Source organism: Chrysemys picta, chromosome 6 (genome assembly GCF_011386835.1).
Source record: "Chrysemys picta bellii isolate R12L10 chromosome 6, ASM1138683v2, whole genome shotgun sequence".
In the NCBI taxonomy this organism is placed as follows: Eukaryota; Metazoa; Chordata; order Testudines; family Emydidae; genus Chrysemys; species Chrysemys picta.
In genome coordinates, this window is record NC_088796.1 from 82,079,705 (window position 1) to 82,105,217 (window position 25,513).

Below are 25,513 nucleotides of genomic sequence, written 5' to 3' on the forward strand. Positions count from 1 at the left end.
CAAGGATATTGCTTCTTTAGAAGCTTGAACAAAAATCTTATCAATCTAAAATATGAGAGAGAGGAATCTGACCATACCTTTCTTCGGTAGGGCTACAGTTTTGAGACTGTCCATGGCAAGCTCTCAATGAACAGTGTGTCTTTACTGGGCCTGACGGGTTGGGGAGTGGGGAATTATTTTTGATTTACAAAGTTAATAGCATTTAAAAATTGCATCTGGGAATGTACTGATCATTGCAGTAAGCCTATACCTGCACAGTTACGCCCTGATCTTGCAACAACATATGTACATGAAAACTCCTTTGACCTCAATGGGACTACTAAACCTGTCTGGTTACTTGTGGGCATGTTTAAATAGCCAGGACCTTAGAGATGCATTTCAGATGGACATACAGCGAGTTAATTGAACACTTTTCAAAACTGTTTTGCTGACTTTTCTCATTGTTTTAATCTTCTGAATTAACAAGTTTTGAAGAAAACTGTATCCATGTTTTTTCCAAAGTTATGAACGCTTGTATGCAGTAAGCTGAAACTTTTCTTACAATTTGTAGTGAATTCAAATTTAGCCTCTTTGTGTTTGTGGTTTGTCCAACTTTTTCCAAACTTTTTCATTCAAAATGTATAAACATTGTTTGGTGAATTGGGGTCAGAAAACAGTTTTGAAGCAACTATCTGAGGATATTTGAGCTGCCTTGGTTGGTTTTGATTGTGTATGTATAGGTCACATATTATTGTTTGTTCCCTGATTAGACAAGCTTGGAGCAATGATATTTTATATTGATATAGTATAGGATCATATTGTACAGCATGTGCATAAATAGGAAGAACTGGTGTTTTTCAATCATAACGTCAGTACTTCACTTCCTGTCACTTTGTTAGTAAGTGAAACTTTAATATTGAGTTAGTAGTGTCTTTAGCATTTTGTAATAACTGTTCTAAAGTACAGAACACAGAGGTCTAATTAATTTGTAGGCTAGACATTAGGGGTTTCTGGCTTGATGCCTAAATTTAGGAAAAGAGCGTCAAACTGAGTTAGCTAGTGCTAATGCAAGCTCTTAAATAGTCAGATTTTTCATTGCTTCAGTAACGGTGTTTGGTAAAATGCTTGCAGTGTAAAAGATTTCATTATTCTCCTGGTTACAGGCTGCTTGTTCTAAACTTTGCTGAACATTTTGCTCTGGTCACATTTTCGTCTCCACAACTATTTTTTGTCGTCATCGCTTGATTTTTGCTTCCAAATCCTGGTTCTTTGGCTGGCTGACTCCTAGCAAAAACTGTTCCTGGAATTACTGTAACTTCTATGAATTAAACAGAATGAAATCTAGCATGTCAGATTTCCCAAGCATTCTAAAGCATCTTTTGTTGAGTGTCTGCGTAAACTTGGTGCCTCTTTATTTTTATAATTTTTTTCCATAGGTGTTTGCAAAGGTGATCTTGCTTTATAACAAAACTATTGTTTTTTTAGTTAACTCTTGTTAGTGAAGTGGGAGGATCCCAGGGATCCGAAGTGGGAGGATCCAAAGGATCCCAAATGCACTTTGCAAATTATACAAAGGAGAAGTTTTAACCACTACTTAAATACATCACCCTCAGCAATTATTTAAACAACAAGCAGCAATCCTAAACAGTTCGGAACAGAACTTTGGAGAATACTGCATTTAGTTTAAGGGACAGGAGATTTTAGGTAGGCAGAATGTAATTATCCAAACTGGAATTTGACAAGATGCTGTGGTCGGCTCTCCGAGCTCTGGTCAAGTGTAGTATCTGTTTGTATTGTATTTAGGCTATGTCCGCACTAGAGCGCTTCCACCAGCACAGCTGTACCGATGCAGCTGCGCTGTTGTAAAATCTCGTGTAGCCACTCTGCCAAAGGGAGAGAGCTCTCCCTTCGACATAATTAAACCACCCCCAACAAGCAGCAGTAGCTATGTTGGTGGGAGAAGCTCTCTCGCCGACATAGCACTGTGCACACTACCACTTGTGCCGGCATAATTTATGTCACTCGAGGGAGTGAAACCGCCTCTGCTTCCCTCCCCCGAGTGACATAAGTTCATAAATTTTGCCGATATAAGTGGTAGTGTAGACATGGCTTTAGGTTCAGAGTAAAATTATGACTTTGAAAACATGGCAGAATAGGGGGAAAAATCAACATGTTTTAACTAATATCTTAATATGTTTTAAAACACAGTCAGTGTACTGTTTGACTGTTATGAAAGTGACAAATATTTAACTTTTAACTATAGCACTGTTTTTATATTTTTGTAGCCCCCCAAGTCATAAAATCATAGTGAATGGCAAGGAATGTATAAATTTTGCATCATTTAACTTTCTTGGACTTCTGGATAATGAAAGAGTGAAGGTGAGTAGGTTATATGATTGCACATAGATAGTTATATACAAAGGGATTTTTAAAAATGTGCTGTTGCATTTTACCTTGAGTTTGGGGATGACTTCAAAATATGTGAACCTCACAAACACTTAGCACAGTAGTAGTCTTCATCCACATCACATCCTAAGCCTGGTTCTGCTGTTGACTTACCATGTGACCTTGAGCAAGTCACTTCACCTCTGCTTACATTTCTTTATTTATAAAGAAAAGATCTTTACATACCTACTTCATAGGAATTACCAAAATTAAAAACATTTAGCACTTATATTTAGACTTATTCAAAGCCTTGTGCAAATATTAAATAAGTGTTCTTGGGTGAGGTGTTTCCACATGAGTGCAGTCCAGTAACAACATGAAATAAAGGGTTGCAATAACTTGTGTTATGCCTCAGTTATTTCCAGTGTATACTGGAAGTGTGAAAGTGCTAGGAATTTAAATGGCAAAACGTTAATCAGCATTTAAATATGGCAATATATGCATCATTGTAGTTTGTGTATTATAAGTAAGGATACAATTTGGTCGGAGATTCCGTGACTTTAACAGATGTCCGTGACTTCTGGGGCTTCAGTCTCAGGTGGTGGGGCTCAGACTTTAGCCCTGGGTGGCCAGGCTCAGGCTTCAGCCCTGCTGTGACCATACACTGATTTTGTTCATTTTTTACCATGACTGTTCCATGAATTTTGCCTGATTTTACTGTGACAAAATTGTATCCATAATTGTGTTCAATTCTGAGGCATTTATAGGTTTGAAAAGGACAATTCCCTATATGTAAGTTCTTCCAAAGTTTGGGTACATGATTAACATTTTCCCCTTCTTTGATTATCCTTGCTTTTATACGGGCTTAGCAATTTTTGCACAACCAAACAGAATTCTGTGGGAAATAAACAGCTTCTTCTACCCTATCATTCTTTCTGATTAGAAAAAGTTTAAATTTGTAACCAAAAATGAAGACTACAGAGAGAATTGTTTAAAAACATTTCAGGAGGTATCTTCTAGAAAAGTGTAGTGACAAACTTTGAGATTCTAAGTGGCATCTGACAGTGGAGTTTATGGACATCTTACTTTGTGGCATAGTGCTTGCTACTCTCAGTACGCTCACTGACTTCAGTGAGACTACTCATGGTAGTAAGCGTGCCAAATAGTGAGGTGTTAACAGGATCATACCCATGCTTTGCAGGAAAGGGAGCGATGCACTTAAAATTTGATCTTTTCATGGCCCTGAGTATTCCATTCAAACTGCTTTCTGTATAAGAAGATAAAGCCAAGTCAGTTTTTATAACTTGTTCAGGTTGTATTCAGAACTATATATAATCTTGTTGCACACCCACTGCAAGACCAGAATATATATATTTTTTCAATTAATGTTTTAATCTAATGTTCCTTTTCTTACTAAAAAGGAGGTAATCTGATAGAAGTGACTTCCTCCTTCTCCTCAAGTGTAGAAGAGGCACTTTGGGGTGCTCTCCCCAACTGATACTGATAAAAACAGAGAAGACTATAAATAGTTTATAGCTGTGTATAGTGCAGTCATTGGTGGATGGTGTCAGCTTGAAAACTTTATTTTGAGAGAGAGTTCAGCTAGTTCTCTTCATGTACCTGAAGTTTTAAGGAATATATTTTACTTTGGTATTTCACATAAATATATAGAGTGACATTTACTATAGATTGTCATCAAAATGAAAGTTCTTAAATTAGTAGGTGACCATTAAAATTATTATTAAATTAAACATCTCAAGGCAACTGTTGTCCCAGTGAGATTTGCAGTGGTGCCAACTCCATTATGTGCTTTTGAAAATCCTTCCCTTGTTCTCTTTGTGTGAAGGAAATAAAGGAAAAAGTAAATACAATTCTGAGGTGGAAGTAGAATGTAATCTTTGCCTTTTTGTGAAATATAAATTTGTCCTTCAGCTAGAACAGTACTACTGAAATGGCTAATATTTCAATAGGCATGGAATCATATACAGTTGCTTAATTTTAAAGTTACGTTATTAGTACCTACTAGGTACTCTTTTCCTCAGTGCACCATCGGTATAGTATTTTTATACAGTAAACTAAGCTTAAATACCTGATTAAAATAGTGAAGTCTCATTGGCAAATGAGTTTACAAAATTAGTAAAGTTATTGTACAACATTTTAATTGCATTTGGTTCTATGGCTATATAAATTATACGGAACAAGAATAGCAATGTTGACAATTATGTAAAATTGACAATCTGAATGCAGAATATATTATTGTAGAAATAAGCTAAATGTTGTTTCTCACGTAATGTTTTCACTAAAGAATGCAGCCCAGGCATCTTTGAGGAAGTACGGAGTTGGCACTTGTGGACCTAGGGGGTTTTACGGCACTTTTGGTAAGTATAACTTTACTGTTACTAACATACTTTTAGTTCATCTTTAAAATAAGATTTTCATATTGAGGTAGTGGGTATTTCCAAAATACTTGCTCTGTACACTGTCTCAATTTCTCAATGCAGGGAATGGCTGACACACAACAGACTTTTTGGTGTGGTGCTTATCATTGCTAAAATTAAATTTAAACAAGTGTTTAAACAAAAGGCGCTTCTCGCGTAATCCGGCTAACATAGATGCTTTAGCCAAGTCATAATGCTGAATTTGACCTATTGCGTTTAGGGCACCATAGAGAGAATGTGGATAAACTAGAGTCCAAATAAGTACAATTAAATGATAATGGGTTTGAGTCTAAAAGAGGGAATATGCACAATCCAGTCAAGACTGAGACATATTTAAGTGTTTTAGAAGGTGTAATAAAGTAGCTATTTTCATTACTACTAGTTACCCTGTTTTGTTTAATCAGCATAAATTAAATGATAAAAAACTTAATTGAGATTGATTAAACAATAGCAAAGGCTATCAATTCAAGTATGGTAGCTTGATAAAAATGCGTATATTTTCTTTAAGTCATAGGTATAGTGTTTAACTTGACTTGTCCTAGATCAGTCAATGATAATCTAGGACCCACAATTTAGACTTAGTCCCTGCTCTATCCACTAGGTAAAACTGCCTTCTAATACATACCGTCAGTAATGGCAAGTAATTTCTATATGCCCTTGCTAAGTAAATTGTTTAATATACTTTTCTTTTTAGAAGCTTCCTTATGTTTCAAAATTTCACTTGTTTACAATGCCGTGGAATTTGCCATACTGGGAAGTGTGTTTAAAATGGTTGAAGTAGAAATGCTCTTAAAATTCCTTCATTAAATGCTAAATAGACCACAAGAGGGCAGTCTGACTTCTGTATATTGTAAAATTCTAATGAGGAAACTTGTTGTCTTATTTGTATAATACTGTATTCAGAATTAAATATCCTCTACAAGAAACATTAAGACTTTTTGTGGTGGGAAGAGTTCTAGTTGTGACAAACTCAATTTGAAGGGTTTTTTTTTTGTAATCAGCTTAGTTGTGAAACTAGCCTCTCTAATATTTCATTACAGAATTATGGCATTTATTATTCCTTTGCTGTCTCCACTCAGGAGACGTAAAGGGCAGGATAGTTACAGGCTTAAAATTTTGTCTTCTCCTTGTGAGCTTTCATGTCACTCCCTGGGAGTCATGGATTCTTTTGTTAACCCAGATGGTTGTAGAGATCTCCCTTGGCGTCAACCATATGTTTGATTTCTCCAGAAGGCCGGCTTAGGTAGTCCTATTGAGTGATCAGGCAATCACCTTACATGTTTAAATTTGATAAATATTTCATATCTGCCAGAGCAAGATTGTTTTATTGCAGCCTTTTAGACTTAATCCTGCAGACTTTGTTCATTGATGTCACGACATACCTGGTCTTCCTCTCCATCCAAGGTGATAGCCAGCTAATAATAGTTATTAGTGAGCAGACCTGAGTGTTCGGACTCTTACGTGTTGGCAACACTTTTGTAACTTATCATGGTTGTCAAGTATTAAGTTTTTGTACCCACCCCAGTCCTCTGCCCTGCACCTCCACACACACCCCAGCCCTCTGCCCTGACCTCGAGTTGCTCCCAACACCCAGCCATCTGCCCTGCACCTCCATACACCCCCAGCCCTCTGCCCTGACCTCGAGTCGCCCCGCTCAGCCTGCTGCAGGCCTAGGTGAACAGAACCCCAGGCTGGAAGCGGGCTGAGCAGGCTGGCGGCATAAGATCAGCATTTTAATTTAATTTTAAAGGACGCTTCTTAAACATTTTGAAAACCTTGTTTACTTTACATACAACAATAGTTTAGTTATATAATATAGACTTATAGAGAGAGACCTTCTAAAAAACGTTAACATGTATTACTGGCACGCGAAACCTTAAATTAAAGTGAATAAATGAAGACTTGGCACACCACTTCTGAAAGGTTGCCTACCCCTGCACTAGGCGCTGTACAAACAGAACAAAAAGACAGTCCCTACCCTAAGGTACTTGTCTAAATGTAAGGAAATTCTCACTGCTGTTCTGAGTACACAAGCATATTAGTTTTACAAATATGCATATGGTTTGGCAACTATTAGAACTTCTGATGCTTGGATTTGACAAACACCACTCAGTGCCCATCAAGGATGGATGCATCAGCTTTGGTGTTTAGTGATTCATTTTCTGTGACACTGTTACCACAGGTAACAGCTGATGAGGCCCCACTCTTCCTTAGCAAATTCCTGTTTCCGTACATGGCTGTGTTAATTTCTGAGTACAAACTGTTAAGCCATTCTGTAATAAAAGCAGAACAATTAAACTTGATTAAGAATTTTTAATTTTTTTCCTCAGATGTACACTTGGAATTGGAAGATCGACTAGCAAAATTTATGAGGACAGAGGAATCTATTATATACTCATATGGATTTGCCACAATTGCCAGTGCTATTCCAGCATATTCAAAGCGAGGGGACATAGTGTTTGTGTAAGTAACACTTACCTTTCAGAGATCCCAGAGTAAAATTTCGGGGTAGGGGTTAGAATATTACTCAGATCCTGAAGAACTCCTTGATTGTGTGTGTTCAAAAGTCTGATATTCTCTAGCCAGATAACTGCATCTCCACATAGATTTGTACATTTAATGTTCAGTTGTGCCTGAAGAGCATACAGTGCAGTTTAGGAGGAGGGGTGCAAAGATGGCTATTTGTGTTGGCTGTGTATTAGATAACTCCTGTGGCTTAAATTAGAATATTTTGAAACTCACTTTAACTTGCATCACCTACTGGTGAACTCAATGGGTTGTGGTGGGGAAGCCGTAAACCAACTCTGTGCCATTAGACTCGGTCTTGTGCCCCACTGAGATGGTCCTAAATATGGCATAGCCAACTACAGGAGAGCCACTTCTTGTCAGCTGCACACTGCAAAGCAACCTGAACGGAGAGGAGAATCTGGGACATATTTTCTAAAGTTGAATGTCTACAATGAATAGAAATTGTCATGAAATGGCTTAAGCTTGATCAGTAGGTTGAAAGTCAGATTGGATTAAAATGAAAAAGTTTAATGTCATAAGAATAAAAGGAAAACTTTAATAAAACCATGTTTAGAGCATTTTAACCTTGTTTGTATAATTATATTTAACATGTAAGCTGATCAATGGGCCTAAAACTCCTATCTCTTCTGATTTGTTCTTCAGACCAAATGTGCTAACTTTCAGTTGTTGCTGTTACCAAGAAAATCAGACGTTGGCAGTAATTGCCACCTAAGGAGGGAAAAACAAGTCCCCTTGTATGCAAGGAATAGCGAGGGTACAGTGGTTAATTTTCCTGTATCAGCCATTGTGCAGTGTTGTTGGCAGCTAATTTGAGATGGGCAGGCTTTTCTGTCTTGCCTGCAGGGCACTGATGCCTTCGTAACTGTTAGAAGGGTCAAGGGAGAGAGGCCAGCCCAGATTGACAATTTAAATCTGACAGCACTCCTGCCAGTCTAAATCCTGAATTGTCTATGGAAGGTGAGAACTCCGAGGTACTTGCTAGTGGGGCTATAGGTCACTTTATACTTAGATATGCTCTGTCATGCCAAAAATATCATAAGACTAATATTATCTTTGAAAGAACTAACACTGTGACATAGTAAGAATTTTAATCATAAGCAAGATTGAATGGAGCAGCTAAAGCTTGAAGTCCAGCTTCTGTGAGGTACTGAACTCATTCTGAAGAGACTTGAATATTAAATAAAAATAAAATAAAATCATTTTCAGAAATATTTCTACTGCCTTCTGGTTACCCTGTGACATTTCGAGCTACACGTACCTATATGACAATCACTTTTTACCCCCTTCCCCTCCCCCCCCCCCCCCCCAAAAAAGAGGAAAGTAAGAAGGTTGTACCACAAGAAAACTGGACACTTGGCAACCCTGTTTTAACTGCCAGCCCTGCAAAGTCAGCCTAGGATCTGCAAGTCAAGTTGGTTTTTTTCTTTCTTGCACAAGATCAAAAGTTTCTGCAGGACAAATTGTGCCCTCAGTTATACACATATAACCTATATGTGTATAATCATTTGATTATGCCTTTTGATATCAGTAAATTATTACTTAATGAACAGTTGTATCAATGTGAAAGGGAAAAGAATACTCTCACTCCCTTCTAGTTGTATTAGCTCCACCAGGCGTACAGGAATAAACTGTTAATGTTAACCAACAATTTTATACTCACAAGAATGGGTATAATAATTAAGGTGCCATTTTTACACACCTATTTTGAAGACTAGCACTGGGCACTATAACCTATTTTGTGCTAAAATATAAAAATACCTATAAATAGTATTTGTACCATTTTTAAAGTGCTGTAAGAATATTAAGATTGGGCCAGGACATGTTACATACCATGAGGTATGATCACTTTTTGTCTGTGAGAAATTCCCTTTATTGTTAATGGGCGTTGCATATAAATTTATGAATGTAGGAAGACGTTATATTTGGGGTGACATGGAATCTTATTGGTTTGGGCCTGTGCTGAGTAAATAAATATTCTCTATGGTATCCAAATCTGGCTCCCTTTAAAATAGGGTAGCAGTCTTACTATTTTTCTCTAATACTGGCCCAGTCAACATTGGAATTACTATCTTAATAGAAAACGTCCAACTATTAACATAGTTTGCATAGTTATGTCTGGTCCCCATTTACTAGGTAAACTATTTTAAAACAGTGCTTTAGACTCCGGTATGCTTTTTAAACATTGCTTTGAAGCAGTGATGCCTGATACATAGTGGTTTGCACACAGTGCTTAAAGGAAGAAAAATATCTAGATGGTCTAGAAAACCTAAATCTTTAAACCTGGTATGTTGCAAAAAAAATTTGAAACTTTAGTTATAGAGCTAACTGCATCTGATAAGAAATCGGGACCCAAACGTACTATATATGTGATTCTAGCATGCTTAAAAATGCATTAAGTTGATGTGTAGAGAGTCTAAGCTTGTAAGTGATAACATTTGTTCTTGTTACGGGCAAAAATAACTAGTTTATAGAAATCTTTGGAAGTTATTGTATTACGTACTGTTGGCAACTTATGGTTACTCTCAAATTACCTCACTCACACGTCAGTAAAAATGAGTTGATGACAATCTGACAAGCAATTATTGCAATAGTATGGATAGCAGTTGACAAAATTGGTATCAAATGTCTCTAAAATAACAAAACAAAACACTTCAAAGTTAATGAAGAAAGAGTGCTTATTAGCTGAATGCTTTCTTTGGGAGTTAGTAAATCTTTCCTCTCCTATCATGCAAAATGCTTCTGCAACCACAAAGCTACAATAGAAAGGTTCTGCTGGATAAACAGAAAAGCTTCAGACTTAACCTCTTTCCTCCAAAGAAATGTATCCCACTTTGTGATGAGAAAATAGGCTGTGTTTAAGTTAGATTATTTTCTGCGAGAACATATACCCATGCAATAAATAGCAGGTTAAGGCTGCATTCTCTAACCCGTTTCTCTTGACTTTTTAGTAAGAGCTGCAGTTTGTGTATTCACATTTTAAATTAAAGCAAATTAAAATGTACTGCATTGAGTGGCCAGAATATTTTAAGCTTGATATGCTGAATTCAGCATATTTATTACCTGTACACTTGTATTTTTAGTTTTTTACAGTAAGACTATATCTACACTTACTGTGGTGTATAAAGTATAGGCACCATATGTGTAGCTACACGCTGCAGTGAGAGTCAGGCTGCATCCCTGTTTGTCACTGCAGCATGTAGCTACATGAGCTGCCAGAGCCTTTCACTGCAGCCAGGAAAGGCTCTGGCAAGGGAGAGGCACTGCTTGGGCATGTAGAGAGCCAATGTAGGACATATGGCCTAAGGCTTCAGGCATGTAGGGCACCCTACTTGCCTAAGCTGTCTCTCACCATCTACATTGCTGTTTATATTCATGCTACCTGGGCATGTAGTGTCTGTACCTTGCATGTTGCCTTAAGTGTAAATGTACCCTAAGAGTCTCTGCTTCAGTAGCACACCGTATTTATCACTGACAAAAAAGGTGCATCATGTTAGAGATTTGATGTTTGAAAATTAAATTACTGTTGTTCAGTATGTGCAGAAGGAGGGATTTGCAACTTCAAAAGGAATTCTGAGTATATCCAATTAAGAAATTACCAAAAAACGTAATTTAGTGGGGGGGGGGAATTACATATGCATCTTTAAGTCTGAGAAATGGCTTATCAGGCCTGGAAAACTGGGACAAATGCTCACCATGAAGTGGAATAAAAGAGGAAGAATGACTATGAGTACTCTTAAGACTGGTAAGAGAGGTCAAGCACATTCTCAGACTTGCCGTGCTTTAAAACTGAGGCAGGTAGAAAGAGAAGAACCAATGGGTAATTGTAGGAGTATAATACCCCTATTTATGGAATGTTGGTCTCGGCCCGGGAATTATGTCGGCCTTCACTGCCACACTGAAAAATAGGTAACCACAGAATAAGCCTGATAGTCATCCTAGATGCAAAGACAGTAAAATGGCTTCTCAATGAAAATAGTTAATTACATATATTTGTAGTGTTTCATATGAACAGTTCAGTGTAATCTGGAAACCAGAAAATATTTTAGTATCACTTCTGTGCACTGGTCCTTGCTTTAGAGAAAAACTCTAAATTGTACATTTCACGATTAAAGTGTAAAGATGTCTCCACATAGCCGCAGAGGGTAACAGGTGTTAGAAACCAATTTTAAATTATTTAAAATTGTGTGTAATAAAACATAGATTTTATTTATACACATATAAGTATACAAGGCAGTTTAAAAGCAAAGCAGGCCTAAAAAGGTAATTGACCTACGCTGTTATTTAAAAGTGATTAACAAACCAAGCGCAAAATGAAAGAGTATTCTGTGTTTATAGAGATGAAGCTGCCTGCTTTGCTATTCAGAAAGGATTACAGGCATCGCGAAGTAACATTAAGTTATTTAAACATAATGATATGGCTGACCTTGAGCAACTTCTGAAAGAACAAGAGATTGAAGATCAAAAGGTAAAATTTCTTTGTAGTCTTTTGCCCTTCTTAAGTAGGTTGTATATTTGAATAGATCCAGCACTCGTAGTCTGTTGTTGTTTTATATAAATCACTGCTGAATGCTTAATTTTGCTTATATAGTTAAACTGGATTTGGCTGCTGTGTTCGCTTGCCATAATTGTATTGTCATTGTCAAGAGTAGGTGATGGAGGTGGTCACTAAGGGCTTGTGATTTAAACACAGTTTTTTGTACCTATACATTTATTTTGAAATCTGTGTAACTGCCCCCATCCTAGGGGTGACACTGATTAACTCAGTTTCTAAACCGCTATAAGTAAATCTGTACCAAAACTGTTAGAACAGCCCTATCTTTATAAATAAATTAAGTATAGACCAGAAAACTGTAGAAGAGGTGAGATGATTCTCCTCATGTACTCTTCACATATTCCCTCTTTATAAAAACTATCATTGGAGCCAAATATGATGATGAAATGCTTCCAGTCCAGCAGTAACTTGGGAGGATATTAAACAGCAACTGCTAAAGCTAGACCTCTTTAAATCAGCAGGTCCAGTTAACTTTCATCTGAGAGTTTTAAAAGAGCTGGCCAAAGAGCTCTTTAGACTGTTGATGTTGGGGTTGGTTTTTTTGTTTTGTTTAATAAGTCTTGGAATACTGATGAAATTCCAGAAGTCTGGAAGAAAGTTAATGTGCCAATATTAAAGGGTAAACAGGAAGACTTGGGTAATTATAGGCCAGTCCGTCTGTTTGATCCCGAAGAATTAAAGGAGAGTAATATACCGTATATACTCGTTCATAAGCTGAATGTTTTTAGTAAAAAAGGGAAGCACCAGAGAAGGGGGTCGGCTTATGAACAGGTATAGAGAGGGAGAGGTGGGACACAGCCCCTCCCCCCAGGCCAGCAGAGCCAGAAGGGAAGAGGCGGGGCCAGAGTCTCTCCGCTTCTGGCCACACTGCTCTCCCCCCAGCCTCCGAAACAGCTGCAGCTCCGGGGCTGGCAGGCTGCGGCCCCACCCCCCAGAGCAGGCTGTGACCATGCTGCCCAGCCTGCCGGAGCAGCTCCAGCCAGGCCAGAGACATCCTCCCCTGGCCCTCCCAAGATAAAGTGGTTAGGGATGGGATGGGGAGAATGTGGGGGTCCCAGGCTAAGGGTGGGGTCATGGGGGTGGTCACATGGGTTACCCCCTGGCCCCCAGTTTCTGGCTCCCCAAAAAACTTCTCCACCAGTTGCTGTCCCGGACCATCAGGATGAGCAGCTGGCACGCCGGGACACTTTGTTTACTTAAGTTTACCTCCATGCCTGCGGACGCTCGAGGTAAACAAACCATCTCAGCCCACCACCAGCTTATCCTGCTGGCCTGGGAGCCAAATTTTGCTGACCCCTGAATTATAGGGTCAGCTTATGAATGGGTCATAACAATTTTCCATTTTACTTATCCATTTTGGGGGATCGGTTGATAAATGACCAGCTTATGATCGAGTATATACGGCAATTAATTATCAATATGGGTTTATGGAAAAATCTTTTAACCTTTTTTGAAGTTACAAGTTTAGTTGATAGAGGAAATAGAGTTGATATAATAATCTAAAGCTTCTGTATTTGACTTGGGCTGCATGACATTTTGATTAAGAAACTAGAACAATGCAAAATTTACATGGCACACAAAATTGATTTAAAAATGGCTGATAGGTGTCAGCATGTAACTGTAAATGGGAAGTCATTGCGTAAGTATGTCAGGTCCCACAAGGATCAGTTCTTGGCCCTATGCTATGCAACGTTTTTATCAATAATCTGGAAGAAAATATAGCTTTGAGTGATAAAGTTTGCGGATGATCCCTAGATTGGGGGAGTAGTAAATAATGAAGAGGACAGGTCATTGATACAGAGGCAACATAGATCACTTAGTAAGCTGGACCCAAGCAAACAGTGTGTTTCAATACAGCCAAATAGAACATCCTACATCTAGGAAAAAAGAATGCAGGCCATGCTTCTAGGATGAGTGACTCTATCCTGAGAAGCAGTGACACTGAAAAGACTTGAGGGTCCTTGTGGATAATCAGCTAAATGTTAGTTTCCAATGTGATGCTGTGGCCAAAAGGGCTAATGCAAACCTTAGATGTATAAACAGGGGAATCATGAGCAGGAGTAAAGAGGATATGTAGCCTCTGCTTTTGGCACTGGTGTGACCACTGCTGGAATACTGTCTGATTCTGATGTACACACTTCTAGAAGGATGTGGATAAATTGGAAAGGATTCAGAAAAGGGCCAGGAAAATGATTAAAGAATTGGAAAATGTGCCTTATAGGCAAGACTCAAGGAGCTTGATCTGTTTAGCTTATCAAAGAGAAATTTAAGGGGTAACTTGATCGGTCTATAAGTACAGTAAAAGCTTTTTTTATCTCGCATGTTGGGGAAATGGGGGGTCCTGGTAAGTGAAGAATGCCGGTTAACTAAGAGGGAGGGAGTTTGGATGCAAGGCACGGTCTCTGGGAGGGAGTTTGGGTGTGGGAGGGGGCTCTGGGCAGGGGGTTGGGGAGTGGGAGGGGATGTGAGGTGCCAGATCTAGGGGGTACTCACCTCATGCGGCTCCCGGCAAGCAGCCACCTGTCCTTCTGTTCCTAGGCGGAGGCACGGCAGGCAACTCTGCGTGCTGCTGCGCCTCCACCTAGGAGCAGTTGGGACATGTCGCTGCTTGTGGGGAGCCGTCCAAGGTAAGTGCCCCCCAGATCTGACACCCTGAAACCCCTCTCGCGCCCCAACTCACTGCCCTGAGCCCACGCCTCCCACCCCTTCCCGTGCCCCAACCTCCAGCCCCGCACTCCCTCCTGCACTCCAAACCCCTCGTGGCCATTCTTCTGCTTAAGAGCAGCAGGCACATGTCGCCTTCTGGGAGCCACATGAAGCCGGGGAGCCACACGGAGCCAGGTAGGGAGCCTGCTGGCTCCGCACCAACCGAACTATAAACCGGACTTTCTATGGAGATTAGAAATGCCAGTTTATAGAGCTTTCCACTTGGTACAGAGCCGGATAACACAGCTTTTACTGTACCTACATAAGGAACAGAATTTTGATAAGAGGGCTCTTCAATCTGGCAGGTAAAGGTATACAAATCCAGTCTTGACGTAAGGTGTATATTAATGACAGTGAGGATATACCTACCATTGGAGCAATTTACTGAGCATTGTGATGGATTCTTCCATCACTGGAAATTTGTAAATCAAGAACGGATGTCTTTCTAAAAGAGAGAGTTCAAACTCTAATTCAGGGAAGTCCTAGGGCCCTTGTTACTCAGGACATCAGACTAGATGATCACAGTGGTCCCTTCTGGCCTTATAATCTGTAAGAATATATTTGAGGTATGTTATAAAAGACCCCTTGTAACAGGATTCTGTTAAGTTGAAACTGACTGTGGTAACCTTATGCTGAAAAGCCTTAAAGTCTTTAAATTACGCTGTTTCCACTTCTCTTTTCATGACAAAGAGGAAGTACACCCTGAACGCTTTTGACAGCTAAGGGAGCATTTCTACTCTCTGTGATAGAGACCTGGTCTCAAAATATACATTCCTGAATATTATTCCCTTAGTGTAAGTGTGCAGTTTAGCTGAATCGGTGGTATTCAGTCCCTGATTTGTTACACAATGGCACAGAATCTTAAATACAGCAACTTTAAAAATAATGAAGCCAAATAGTCAGCCAACTGTAAGACACTTAATATGGTTATAAGAGCAGAAATGCTAAGTTCCAACTAGGATATAAAAGTTTGTTTGTTTTTTCCCCCCCCCAAAACAAATAGTTATCTTAATAGAAGTTTGTATTTTTTGTTGTTGAACACTTCATACATACTAAAACATACATTTTCTCTGAAGAATCCTCGTAAGGCCTGTGTAACTCGAAGGTTTATTCTGGTGGAAGGGCTATATATGAATACTGGAGATATTTGTCCTCTTCCAGATTTGGTAAGTGGTTTCAGTTTTGTTTGTTTAAGCTGTGTGTGTTATGTACACACATTACTAATAAAATATTAATATTGCATCTTTGAACCTTAAAAGTAAGGAAATGCCAAAGGCAGTGAATGCTTTGCATGAAACCTTATACCTTCCCTTCATTCATGATCACATTTCTAAAATATAATAGAATATTATATCCCCTTTTGTGTTAGCTACAAAGTGGATTGTTGGCATTGACATTTTTGAGGTATTCATAATCAGGTTCCGAATTTTGCAGTTCTGTAATATACATATCCTATCATGTAACAATGATCTGTTTTTACAGAGTATACCTGCTTAATAGGTTTAGACTAAAATCACTTTTTTGTTTTAGTTTAAAAATTGAGCTGGTCTCTTAAATAATGAAAACAGTACGCTTGACTCCAGGGAGTACAACCTTAATTATTAAACATAGATTTTGTGTACAACACTGTTCCTGATGATGATAGGTAGAATGCTGTGAATATCTTATGTAATATTTTAAAGTATTTTATAGCCTGTTTCTTAAAAAGAAAATCCAAGTTAGGTCTATAAATGACTATGGGCATTTTAGATTTCTTATACTTATTTTAAGCGTTAAACAGTGGCAATGGTGTTCAGGACTCTAAAACACACAAAATGGCTGAGTATTATAGTGGGATTAACAGTCTTACATTATTCAGGATACTTTATAGGATCTTTCATGTGATTTTCAATCTTTTGTACATGTACCTTGTACTTATTTCTTTGCAAAAATGTCAATAATATTAGACTGTCTTGTATCATTTGTACTATTAAATCTGCAGATAAAATTGAAATATAAATATAAAGTGAGGATTTTTTTGGAGGAAAGTCTTTCTTTTGGAGTCCTTGGAGAACATGGACGAGGTGTTACGGAACACTTTGGAATAAATGTAAGTGCTAGGCTTTTTTTCTTTCATTGGGACTATTATGTGTTGGCAAGAGAGTTGTAGACTGGGACAAGTTCTGATACTGGTTTTCTTGTATATTTTTGGCAATAACAGTACTACAGATTTTAAGAGTGTTCATCTGTGTATGGTAGGAATTTTAAGTCAATTTGGCTATCCAATTACTATACTGATCTTTTTGTTTAATAGAAAACACAACTACTTAATTTTTTAGTTTAAATAGCAACATTGGGGGTGGGTGGAGTTGGCACTGTTCCTCTTTACATGACCTCTTTTATCATCTGCCATTAACATTCACTTTGGATTTGAATTTTGCACAAAGAGTGAACGACTTTTAGGAAAAGTCTTAATAAAAACTGGTTTATTTATATCTCTTGTTAGAATGGAGGGGGAAATAGTGAATATGATATGCTATTTTTTTCCTATGAGGACATTGTACTTGGGGTTGGAGGTGGAATACATTTGGCACTGGGGAGTCTTTAGTCCAAGACTCTGCTCACACACATCTGGCAACAGACTCTTCAGTTTACATAGTAATGTGAGCCTGCATGTGTGATAGTAGAGATGTCTTAATTTTAAATGCAGTAGAATACTTTTGCTCTTAAACGAGATGTTAAGTGGGAAAGAAATGCTGTTTAAAACTAATCAATCCTGCTTACATGAAATAATGTTTTTAAAGTGCATGAATATTAAATATCACCATGCTACAGATGAGGACAACTTATTGTAACTTCTCCAAAGACATTTGTATCATACTGTGTTTAGGTACCAATATCTCTGTTTTACCCTGTACTCAGGCATGGCACACTTCAGTACACCAAGACATGGATTTGAAAGAGGGTATCTTAAAGCTAAAGTGAAAAGTACTGTGGAGGTGTCTCCACAGTTAAGGTTGCATTTCAGTTTTCACTGAAAGCATAATTTACTTCTCTCTGACAGTTCACTGAATTTAGTCTCTAAAAATACTTTCCATTTTTTTCAAGATAAATTAAATTCATTCAGTTTATAAATTGGGCCCAGGCACTTTTTTGCTTCCAGTACCTACACCACCACAAACTCAAAATTTTACATTAACACAAAAATATTCTGGTGGGGAAGGTCACAAAAGTCCCTCTCCATGTGCTGTTCCCCCATTCCTCACTCTCCTTCGGTGGGGCACAGGGTGGTTGGCATATGGAGTCAGACTTTCTATAGATAGGTTTTAGCCATTGCCCTGCTTGTTGTGGTCGGACTTGCCGGTGCTCACAGATTCAGCAGGTTCCCTATGCTTAGGAACATTGGTTTGGCATGACCTGTACAGTGGTGCCACAAGGGGCCCTTTTCTTTATCTGCCATGGGCTGGGGAAGGAAGAAAAGTGCATATTGGAGGCAGTGGTTCCTCAGCAGAAGCAACTTTCACAACCTCCTAAACATTGAAAATGTCAAATTCTGTCTCCTTCTATCTGACCTCTGGCATTCGTTTTTTTCCTCTGCTGATCTCTCCCTCCCCTACCAGCATTGCACTCTCTGACTTCTATGCTCCCATCTCTTCTCCACTTCTCCTGCCTTTTGTTTCCTGCTCATTTGCTCTAACTCCTCCAACCCACATAATATACTTGGAACAAAACAAAAAACCAATTTGAAGAAACAAAGTGCAAGTGAAACTACCATGATGTTTGCCAAGCATTATTTGATTGCTTGGCTTATTGTAAAATCCCTTTGCCCATCCCGGGTCTTTGTCTGTCTTGTCTATTTATAATTAAAGCTCTTTGTGGTTAAAGACCATTTCTTTCTATGTGCTGCATTCCACACGTCACAAAAAGAGAACTTGTTTGCAACCAATGAGTTAATGGGACAATTAGGTATTTCTAGGATCCAAAGCCAACTCCAGTTAAGCATGTACTTAAATACTCCTGAGGGAATTATGTGCCAAAAAATAAAAAATTATGCACCCAATATTTTAAAATTCTGCAAATTTTATTTGTCAATAAATACATGTGGCTCCAACATGGCAGTGGAGAGCACAGGCCACTGGCTGCACTGAGGTGGGAGATCACCCTGAAGCCCCCACCTCCCCCAGTACAGGGACTCGGCAGTGAGGCCACATCTGACCCTGGCAGTGCAAGGGCTGGGCCTGCCCCAGAAACACCCCGGGGCCCTGCCCCTCTGGGCCAGGTGCACCAGGTGTGGGTAGGCAGGCTCAGCCAGCAGGATCCAGGTGTGGGGGGATCCAGGTGTGGGGTGATCCAGGTGTGGGATGAGAGGTTTCAGTGTAGGGCAATCTGGATGTGGGCATCTCAGTGGGAGATTTGGATGCACGGACTCGGGGTTCTGGTGCAAGTGCAATGGGACTCTGCAGGGGATTCAGGTGATAGTGGTTGGTCTCAGCAGGGAGTGAGGGTAAATAGGGCTTGGCGGAAGGGTCTGGATGTGGGGGGGTCTGGGTGCTGGGGGGCTTGTCAGAGGGATCCAGGTGTGTGGGGGGGGGTAGGGCTTGTGAGGGTTCGATGGGCCTGCTTAATGGGGGAGCCCCAGCTGCTGCTGTGGGGATGCCACCTGCTGGGATCCTGCTCCTGCCCTCCCCCCCAGTGATTCCCCTATCCCTTTTTCTTCTCCATCCCCCTCCCCTCACTCCCACATTCCCCTCCCCCTGTCCTATTCCACCCCTCTTCCTTCCCCACTGCCTCTTCCTCCCCACCCACCTTCCCTCATTTTCCCCACCCCCACCATGGGAACTCACTGTTCCACAGAAAATAGGAAGGCTCCCAGAACACAGAAGGGAAGCACAACTGACCCAGGAGGCTGTGTTCAGCTGCAGAGCCCGAGACCGCCTCCAAGGGGGGCAGTGGCACATAACCTTGTGTGCTCTCCCCCCAATGCCTCGCTTCTGTTTGGGGGACTATCTCTTTTCCTCCCCCCCCCCCAAAAAAAAAACCCGTGCACACATGGTCATGCACCCTGTGAGGCTTTCTTGCCATTTTCTGCAGAGAAAAGCAGGAAGTGTGTGTGTGTCAGGGTGTTTTCTGGTGCAGGCACGCAGTCCTGCAGAATCCCCCCAGGAGTACAGTCACTAGCACACACGTGCACTCAGACCCTCCCCGCCCCCCTCTTCCCCCCCACGATGTTCACGCAGGCATGCATGCACATACACCAAGCCCCCATTTCTGAGCCTGCTCCAGGCATGCTGAACAAACTTGCTGCTGGGGAAGAGGCACGTGTCCCCTGGCAGATTTTTTTTTTTTTTTTTGCGTTTTTCTGCACAAGGGGCACAGAAAAATGCGGGCCATATGAATCCCCCCCCCCCCCCCCCATCGGCACAGAATCCCCCCAGGAGTAACTTAAATCACATTCAGTCCCATTGACTTAATTGGGACAACTCACATGCTTAAAATAGATCTGGTACCAAAGTACTTTGCTAGATTGGGGCCTACAAATGCATAATTTTATTTTTACATGCTGCATATGTTGCAATACCTGAAAACATTTACGTGAAATATATTTGGATCCCTATAAACATAGTTTAAAATTAAAATGGAGGCAGTTCAGCCATAACTGTGTTAAAGTGATACAAACAAGGAGCTTTAAAACTATGAATGGGGGTGGGGTAATCTGGTGTATTTTGCCCTAGCGCACATGTTAATTTGAAGCGTAGTTTATATATTGTAAATGATCTTGATTTAATTAAGCTTCACTTCACTTCCATCCACCTCGTTCCTCTCTCATAATATATTCTGTTAATTGAATGACAGGTTGACGATATAGATCTGATTAGTGCAAACATGGAGAATTCCCTGGCTTCTATTGGAGGATTTTGCTGTGGAAGATCTTTTGTTATTGACCATCAGGTATGCCACCTCTTATTTTTAAATGGAATAGCAGACTGAATTACTAAGAAATGACAGTGACTTGACTTCTGTTTACAAGCTTCATCTTGATATAAATGATTTACATTGGAATTTATTCCATTTAGAAGACCACTTCAAAAAGATTATGTGGATGAGTTAGAGACTGTTGTTCAGTTATGATTTTTGCTTAATTTAAACCAAATGACTTTAAAGATTTTTTTTTTCTGTACTATCGTGAACAAGCAAAACTGATATAAGAACTTTTCAGCTTTGTTTATGACTTTTCATTTTCTTTCTCAGAGATTGTCAGGTCAGGGTTACTGCTTTTCAGCCTCTCTGCCTCCCCTACTAGCTGCTGCTGCTATTGAGTCCCTCAATATCATGGAAGAGAATCCAGGTATTTCGTTCTGAAAAATCAAATACTTTGTAATGTGACAAGTTATTCTGTTCAGAGGGAACACTAACTGTTTGAGCTCAAGATTAAAGCCTGTGGGCATAATTTCCCCCACTTCCATCCCTCACCCTCTTAGTCTAGCGCTTCCTCATTTACTTTTTCCTTTCATTCGTTCATTCTCTCTGCTCCCTTTCCACTGACTCTTTCCACTTCTTACATTCATTATCTCCTTTTCACTCATTCTCCCTTTAACTTTCCCTGCCACTGTCTCTTCCCACCATATATCTCTTGTCCCCCACCCCTTCCTTTTTCACACACAGTGAAAAAGAGAAGTGGAAATGGAAAGAGCCAGAGAAGGGAGACACTGAACACTTCATTAAAAACTGTTGTTGTTCACTACAAACAAATGTCCTACTGATTTTCCTTCCTCCCATTTGACCAGAACATATTTGGTAATTTTCAAGGTAAAGTAAGGAAAAAAGGGGGACATAGTTATCAAAGGTTGAAGCCCCTTCTTACTTTCCAATTATATTCCTTCAGCCTGTAGTTTCTTGATTCTCCATGTGTTGTCCTTTAATTGGGTCTCACAAAAAAGAGTTCTAAACAGAAATGACTCCACTGGAATAGCATTGGTCACTTCATGATGGAAATGGTATTCTCTTAGGAATGAGGATCATTGTAAGAAGAGGTAGAGAGGCTCAAAGTTTATTTGGGATTTATAGAAATATGCAGCAAGAGACTGAGACTCTTTTTTTCTTTTGTCTAGACATTTTTCAGATTTTACGAGAGAAATGCAAACGGATTCACAAAGCTTTACAAAGGTAAACTATTTGATCTTGACTACTGTCAACTGACTCAGCTTTTTATAGATCAATATCACAAAGTATCATGAATATAATATCCTCTATAGTTACAGACGCCCTGTTTAGTTCCGGAAAACTTTGCATAACTCCAATTTTGCGTACGTCGGAAACTTATACCCGTACGTTACGCAAACATTTCCGCAACTCGAGAATCCTATTTCTGGCTTATGAACTTTTTCTGTACGTGCGAATTTCCATAAGTGTGAATTTGCGTAAGTCAGGTCTTCGTAACTCGAGGAGCGTCTGTACATTGAGTTTTTAATATAATTTTTCTGGCAACAGCTTTTTGATAATACAGTAAGTGTTTTAGATTCAATACTTTGTGTTTATAGTCAATTGACTAATTTTCAGAATAAATACGTACCTGCTCCTATAGTTCCAATTCAGTTTCTATTTCAGATTAAAGTTTCTTAAAATTGTCAGTTAATGCAGTAATCTATAAGCCAGTTTTAATGACAACTAATTTTTAGCAGTGGTCAAGCAAATTACAATCGTCTTTTTATTTCACAAGAGTATTTGCTTTATCTGTATTCTTTCTGATAGCCTTTTAGTGGTTAGTTTTGTAATCTAGAAAGTTTTTTTTTTTCCTAATGGTTCTGATAAAGAAATGAAGTCAGTTGTTGCTTAAGACTTTCATTGTAAGGTGATGTAAGTAGTCCAGAACAGTCTGGTCTTCTTGAATTGTGCATTCTGTGCCAATAACAGTGTTTGTTTGATCTCAGTGTCTAGTTGCTTGATACAATTAGTTGTAAGAGTATTTAAGTTTAAGGGAGAGGCACTAAATAATTGATGATTGAAACTTGTAACTGAGGTTAAAATGGTCGTAGCAGATATGTAACTGTGATATTCTTCTGTAGTATATTTTTAGGTATTACTATAGGATCCATATAAACTTTTTCTTTAAGAAATTGAGTGTAGGTTGAGGAACAATAGCAGACTCAAACAAATTCACTCTGAACATACTAGAAGTTTGAATGTCACATAGATAAACTGTTAGTAACAAAATCTCATTAAAATCAGCTACTATACTGGAAACTTTGAATTTACATTTTAAAAAGCTGTTAGTAATAATCTTGAGAAATACAGACAAACGCCTTACTTCAGTATTGAGGAAAATTGGTTACAAAGATATTTACAAACGTAGATGAAAGTGATAGGGACAAACCATGTGTAAGGAGAAAATGTGCACCTCTAATTTATTAGAACTCTTGGTGTCTACAACAAGTGTCTAAGAGCTGGATATCAATTTATTTTAACTATCAAAATGCCTTGGACAGAATCGTCAAAAGAGGACGTTATGGAAAATTAAACACAGGGTGAGACAAGTACTGTCATGGTTTAGAAACTGGGCAAAATTGAAAATGAGTAGGATTAACAAATGGTCAAGTTTCAATCTGAAAAATGGATAACAGTGGGGTGCCTCAAGACTCTGTGCTAGGACTGGTATTTAATATCACTGTCAAAAAAGCTAACAATGTTTGGAATCTTGTGTGTGTGTATATATGTATAGAGAGAGAAAGAGCATGCCAGCAGTATTCAAAATGTGTGTGTGTGTGGCACTATATTAATCCATGGTACACCCACACCTTGAATACTGCATGGAATTCTGGTCACCCAATCTCAAAAAAATATAATAGAATTGGAAAAAGTACAGAGAAGGTCAACAAAAATTATTAGCGGAATGGAACCGCCTCGGTATGAAAAAGTTTTTAAAAGACCGGGTCTGTTCAGCTTAGAAAAGAGAGACGATGGGTGTGTGTGTGTGTGTGTGTGGAGGAGACAGTATATGATAGTCTATAAAAACATGAATGGTGCAGAGAAAGTGAATAGAGAAGTATTATTTACTCCTTCAGATAACACAAACGCCAGGGCTCACCCAATGATATTAATAGGCAGCAGGTTTAAAACAAACATAAGGAAGTACTACTTCACACAACACACTGTCAAGCTGTCGAACTCATTGCCAAGGGATGTTGTGTTGGCCAAAAGTAGAAATGGGTTCAAAAAAGAATTTAAGTTCATGAAGGATAGGCCCATCAATGGCTATTAGCCAAGATGGTCAGGGATGCAATTCCATGCTCTTGGTGTCCCTAACTGCCAGAAGCTGGGACTGAATGACAGGCAGTGGATCACTTGAAATTGCCCTGTTCTGTTCATTCCATCTGAAACATCTGGCACCTGCAATTTATGGAAGACAGGATACTGGGCTAGATGGACCATTGGTCTGACCCGGTATGGCCTTTCTTACATTCTTGATAAGTGCTTGAGCAAGTGTCTGATGGCAAAACTTGTAGAGGACACAATTATTTAAGTTTGGGAGCACTAGAGAAGACTGAAAGACTGGTGCTAGTTGTGGGCAACTCAATGGTAGATAAAATTCCCTGTCAAACGTAAAAGCACATTAGAAGGAATAATTTGAAATACTCTTGCATATTGCTGGATTTTAAATTAATAATCACTTTAGAAAACATGCAGTGACTGCCAAAATAGCGCAAAAAAAAAAAATAGGATGTATTAGGGTTACCATACGTCCGGATTTTCCCGGACATGTCCGGATTTTTGGGCCTCAAATCCCCGTCCGGGGGGAAATCCCAAAAAGCCGAACATGTCCGGGAAAATAGGGACATGCGGGGCCGGGGGTGCCGGGCCGGGGGCCGGCGGTGCGGGGCCGGGGGGGCCGGGCCGGCACCCCAGGGCCCAAGCCAAGCCAGGCTGGAGATGCCGGGGCCGGAGGGAGCCACTCGGTTGGGGGGGGGGGGGGCAGACTGGGACGCGCCTCCTCCCCCCACCCCCCCACCCTCAGCTTACCTGCTGCCTGCTTCAGGCTTCCCGCGAATCAAATGTTCGCGGGAAGCAGGGGAGGGCGGAGTTGGGGCGGGGACTTTGGGGAAGGGGTGGAGTTGGGGGGCATGGGCGGGGCCGGGGCCCCATGGAGTGTCCTCTTTTTGGACACTCAAAATATGGTAACCCTAGGATGTATTTAAAAAAAAAAAAAAGTATATAGAAAATGCAGAATGTATTTTGCCATTATAAATCAATAGTGCCTTCGCCTGGGATATGGTATTTACTTCTGATTTTCCTCTCTCTCTCATATTAAGCACAGTTTAACTAAGATTAAAAAGAATGGATATAAGTTTTTAGAGGTGAAAAGTACAATAGAACTGTTTAAAATAATGAAAGGTAAAATGAGTGTGTGATTTTCCTCCTTTTCACAACACAAAAACAAGCAAATTGAAAGGCAGCAAATTTAAAACCAGCAAAAAATCCTTTTTTACACAGTGCACAAGTAGGCACTTTGAAATTCAGTGTCGCAAGATACCACTGATACCAAGAGCTTAATAGAATTCAGAATAGGTTTAGATCTTCATAAGGATAATGAGAAAATCCATATTTATATATATAAGGCCTCATGCTTCAGGGCACAAGCCAACCATTAGCTAATGAGTGGAGGAGGATGTAATTCTTCCTAAACCCTATAGTAAAGTTATTCCATCACTCTCTGCTCCAAAGTTTCTTTTGCCTTTTCTTGAGGTAACAGAAGACATTGGATGAGATTCCTATGCAATATTGTCTTTAAATAGTATGCATTTTTATCCTATTTAAAAAAATGGATGAATGGCAGTGATTAGAGGTGGAAAACACTTTTATGCAAGGTTCCATAATTTAGCTGCTTCACTGGAAAAGTTAAGATTGGGGGTGGGGAGGATGGGATGTTACTACTCTGTGCATGCTGTGGACT

At 39.5% G+C, this 25,513-nt stretch overlaps 1 protein-coding gene across 5 annotated transcripts in view; it reads left to right on the top strand.

Moving 5' to 3' along the window:
• Positions 1-25,513, top strand: part of SPTLC1 (serine palmitoyltransferase long chain base subunit 1) — a 47,586-nt gene that overhangs the window by 14,170 nt on the left and 7,903 nt on the right. For 2 of the 5 annotated variants that reach the window (XM_065550374.1, XM_042854599.2), the window contains exons 4-12: positions 2,265-2,358; positions 4,670-4,742; positions 7,133-7,265; positions 11,667-11,796; positions 15,666-15,755; positions 16,571-16,678; positions 20,422-20,517; positions 20,818-20,914; positions 21,678-21,732. In XM_065550374.1, the coding sequence (XP_065406446.1) occupies positions 2,265-2,358; positions 4,670-4,742; positions 7,133-7,265; positions 11,667-11,796; positions 15,666-15,755; positions 16,571-16,678; positions 20,422-20,517; positions 20,818-20,914; positions 21,678-21,732 (876 nt within the window). The remainder of the gene's footprint in view (positions 1-2,264; positions 2,359-4,669; positions 4,743-7,132; positions 7,266-11,666; positions 11,797-15,665; positions 15,756-16,570; positions 16,679-20,421; positions 20,518-20,817; positions 20,915-21,677; positions 21,733-25,513) is intronic. The other 3 variants (XR_006175489.2, XM_042854600.2, XM_042854601.2) reach the window with 2 other exon arrangements.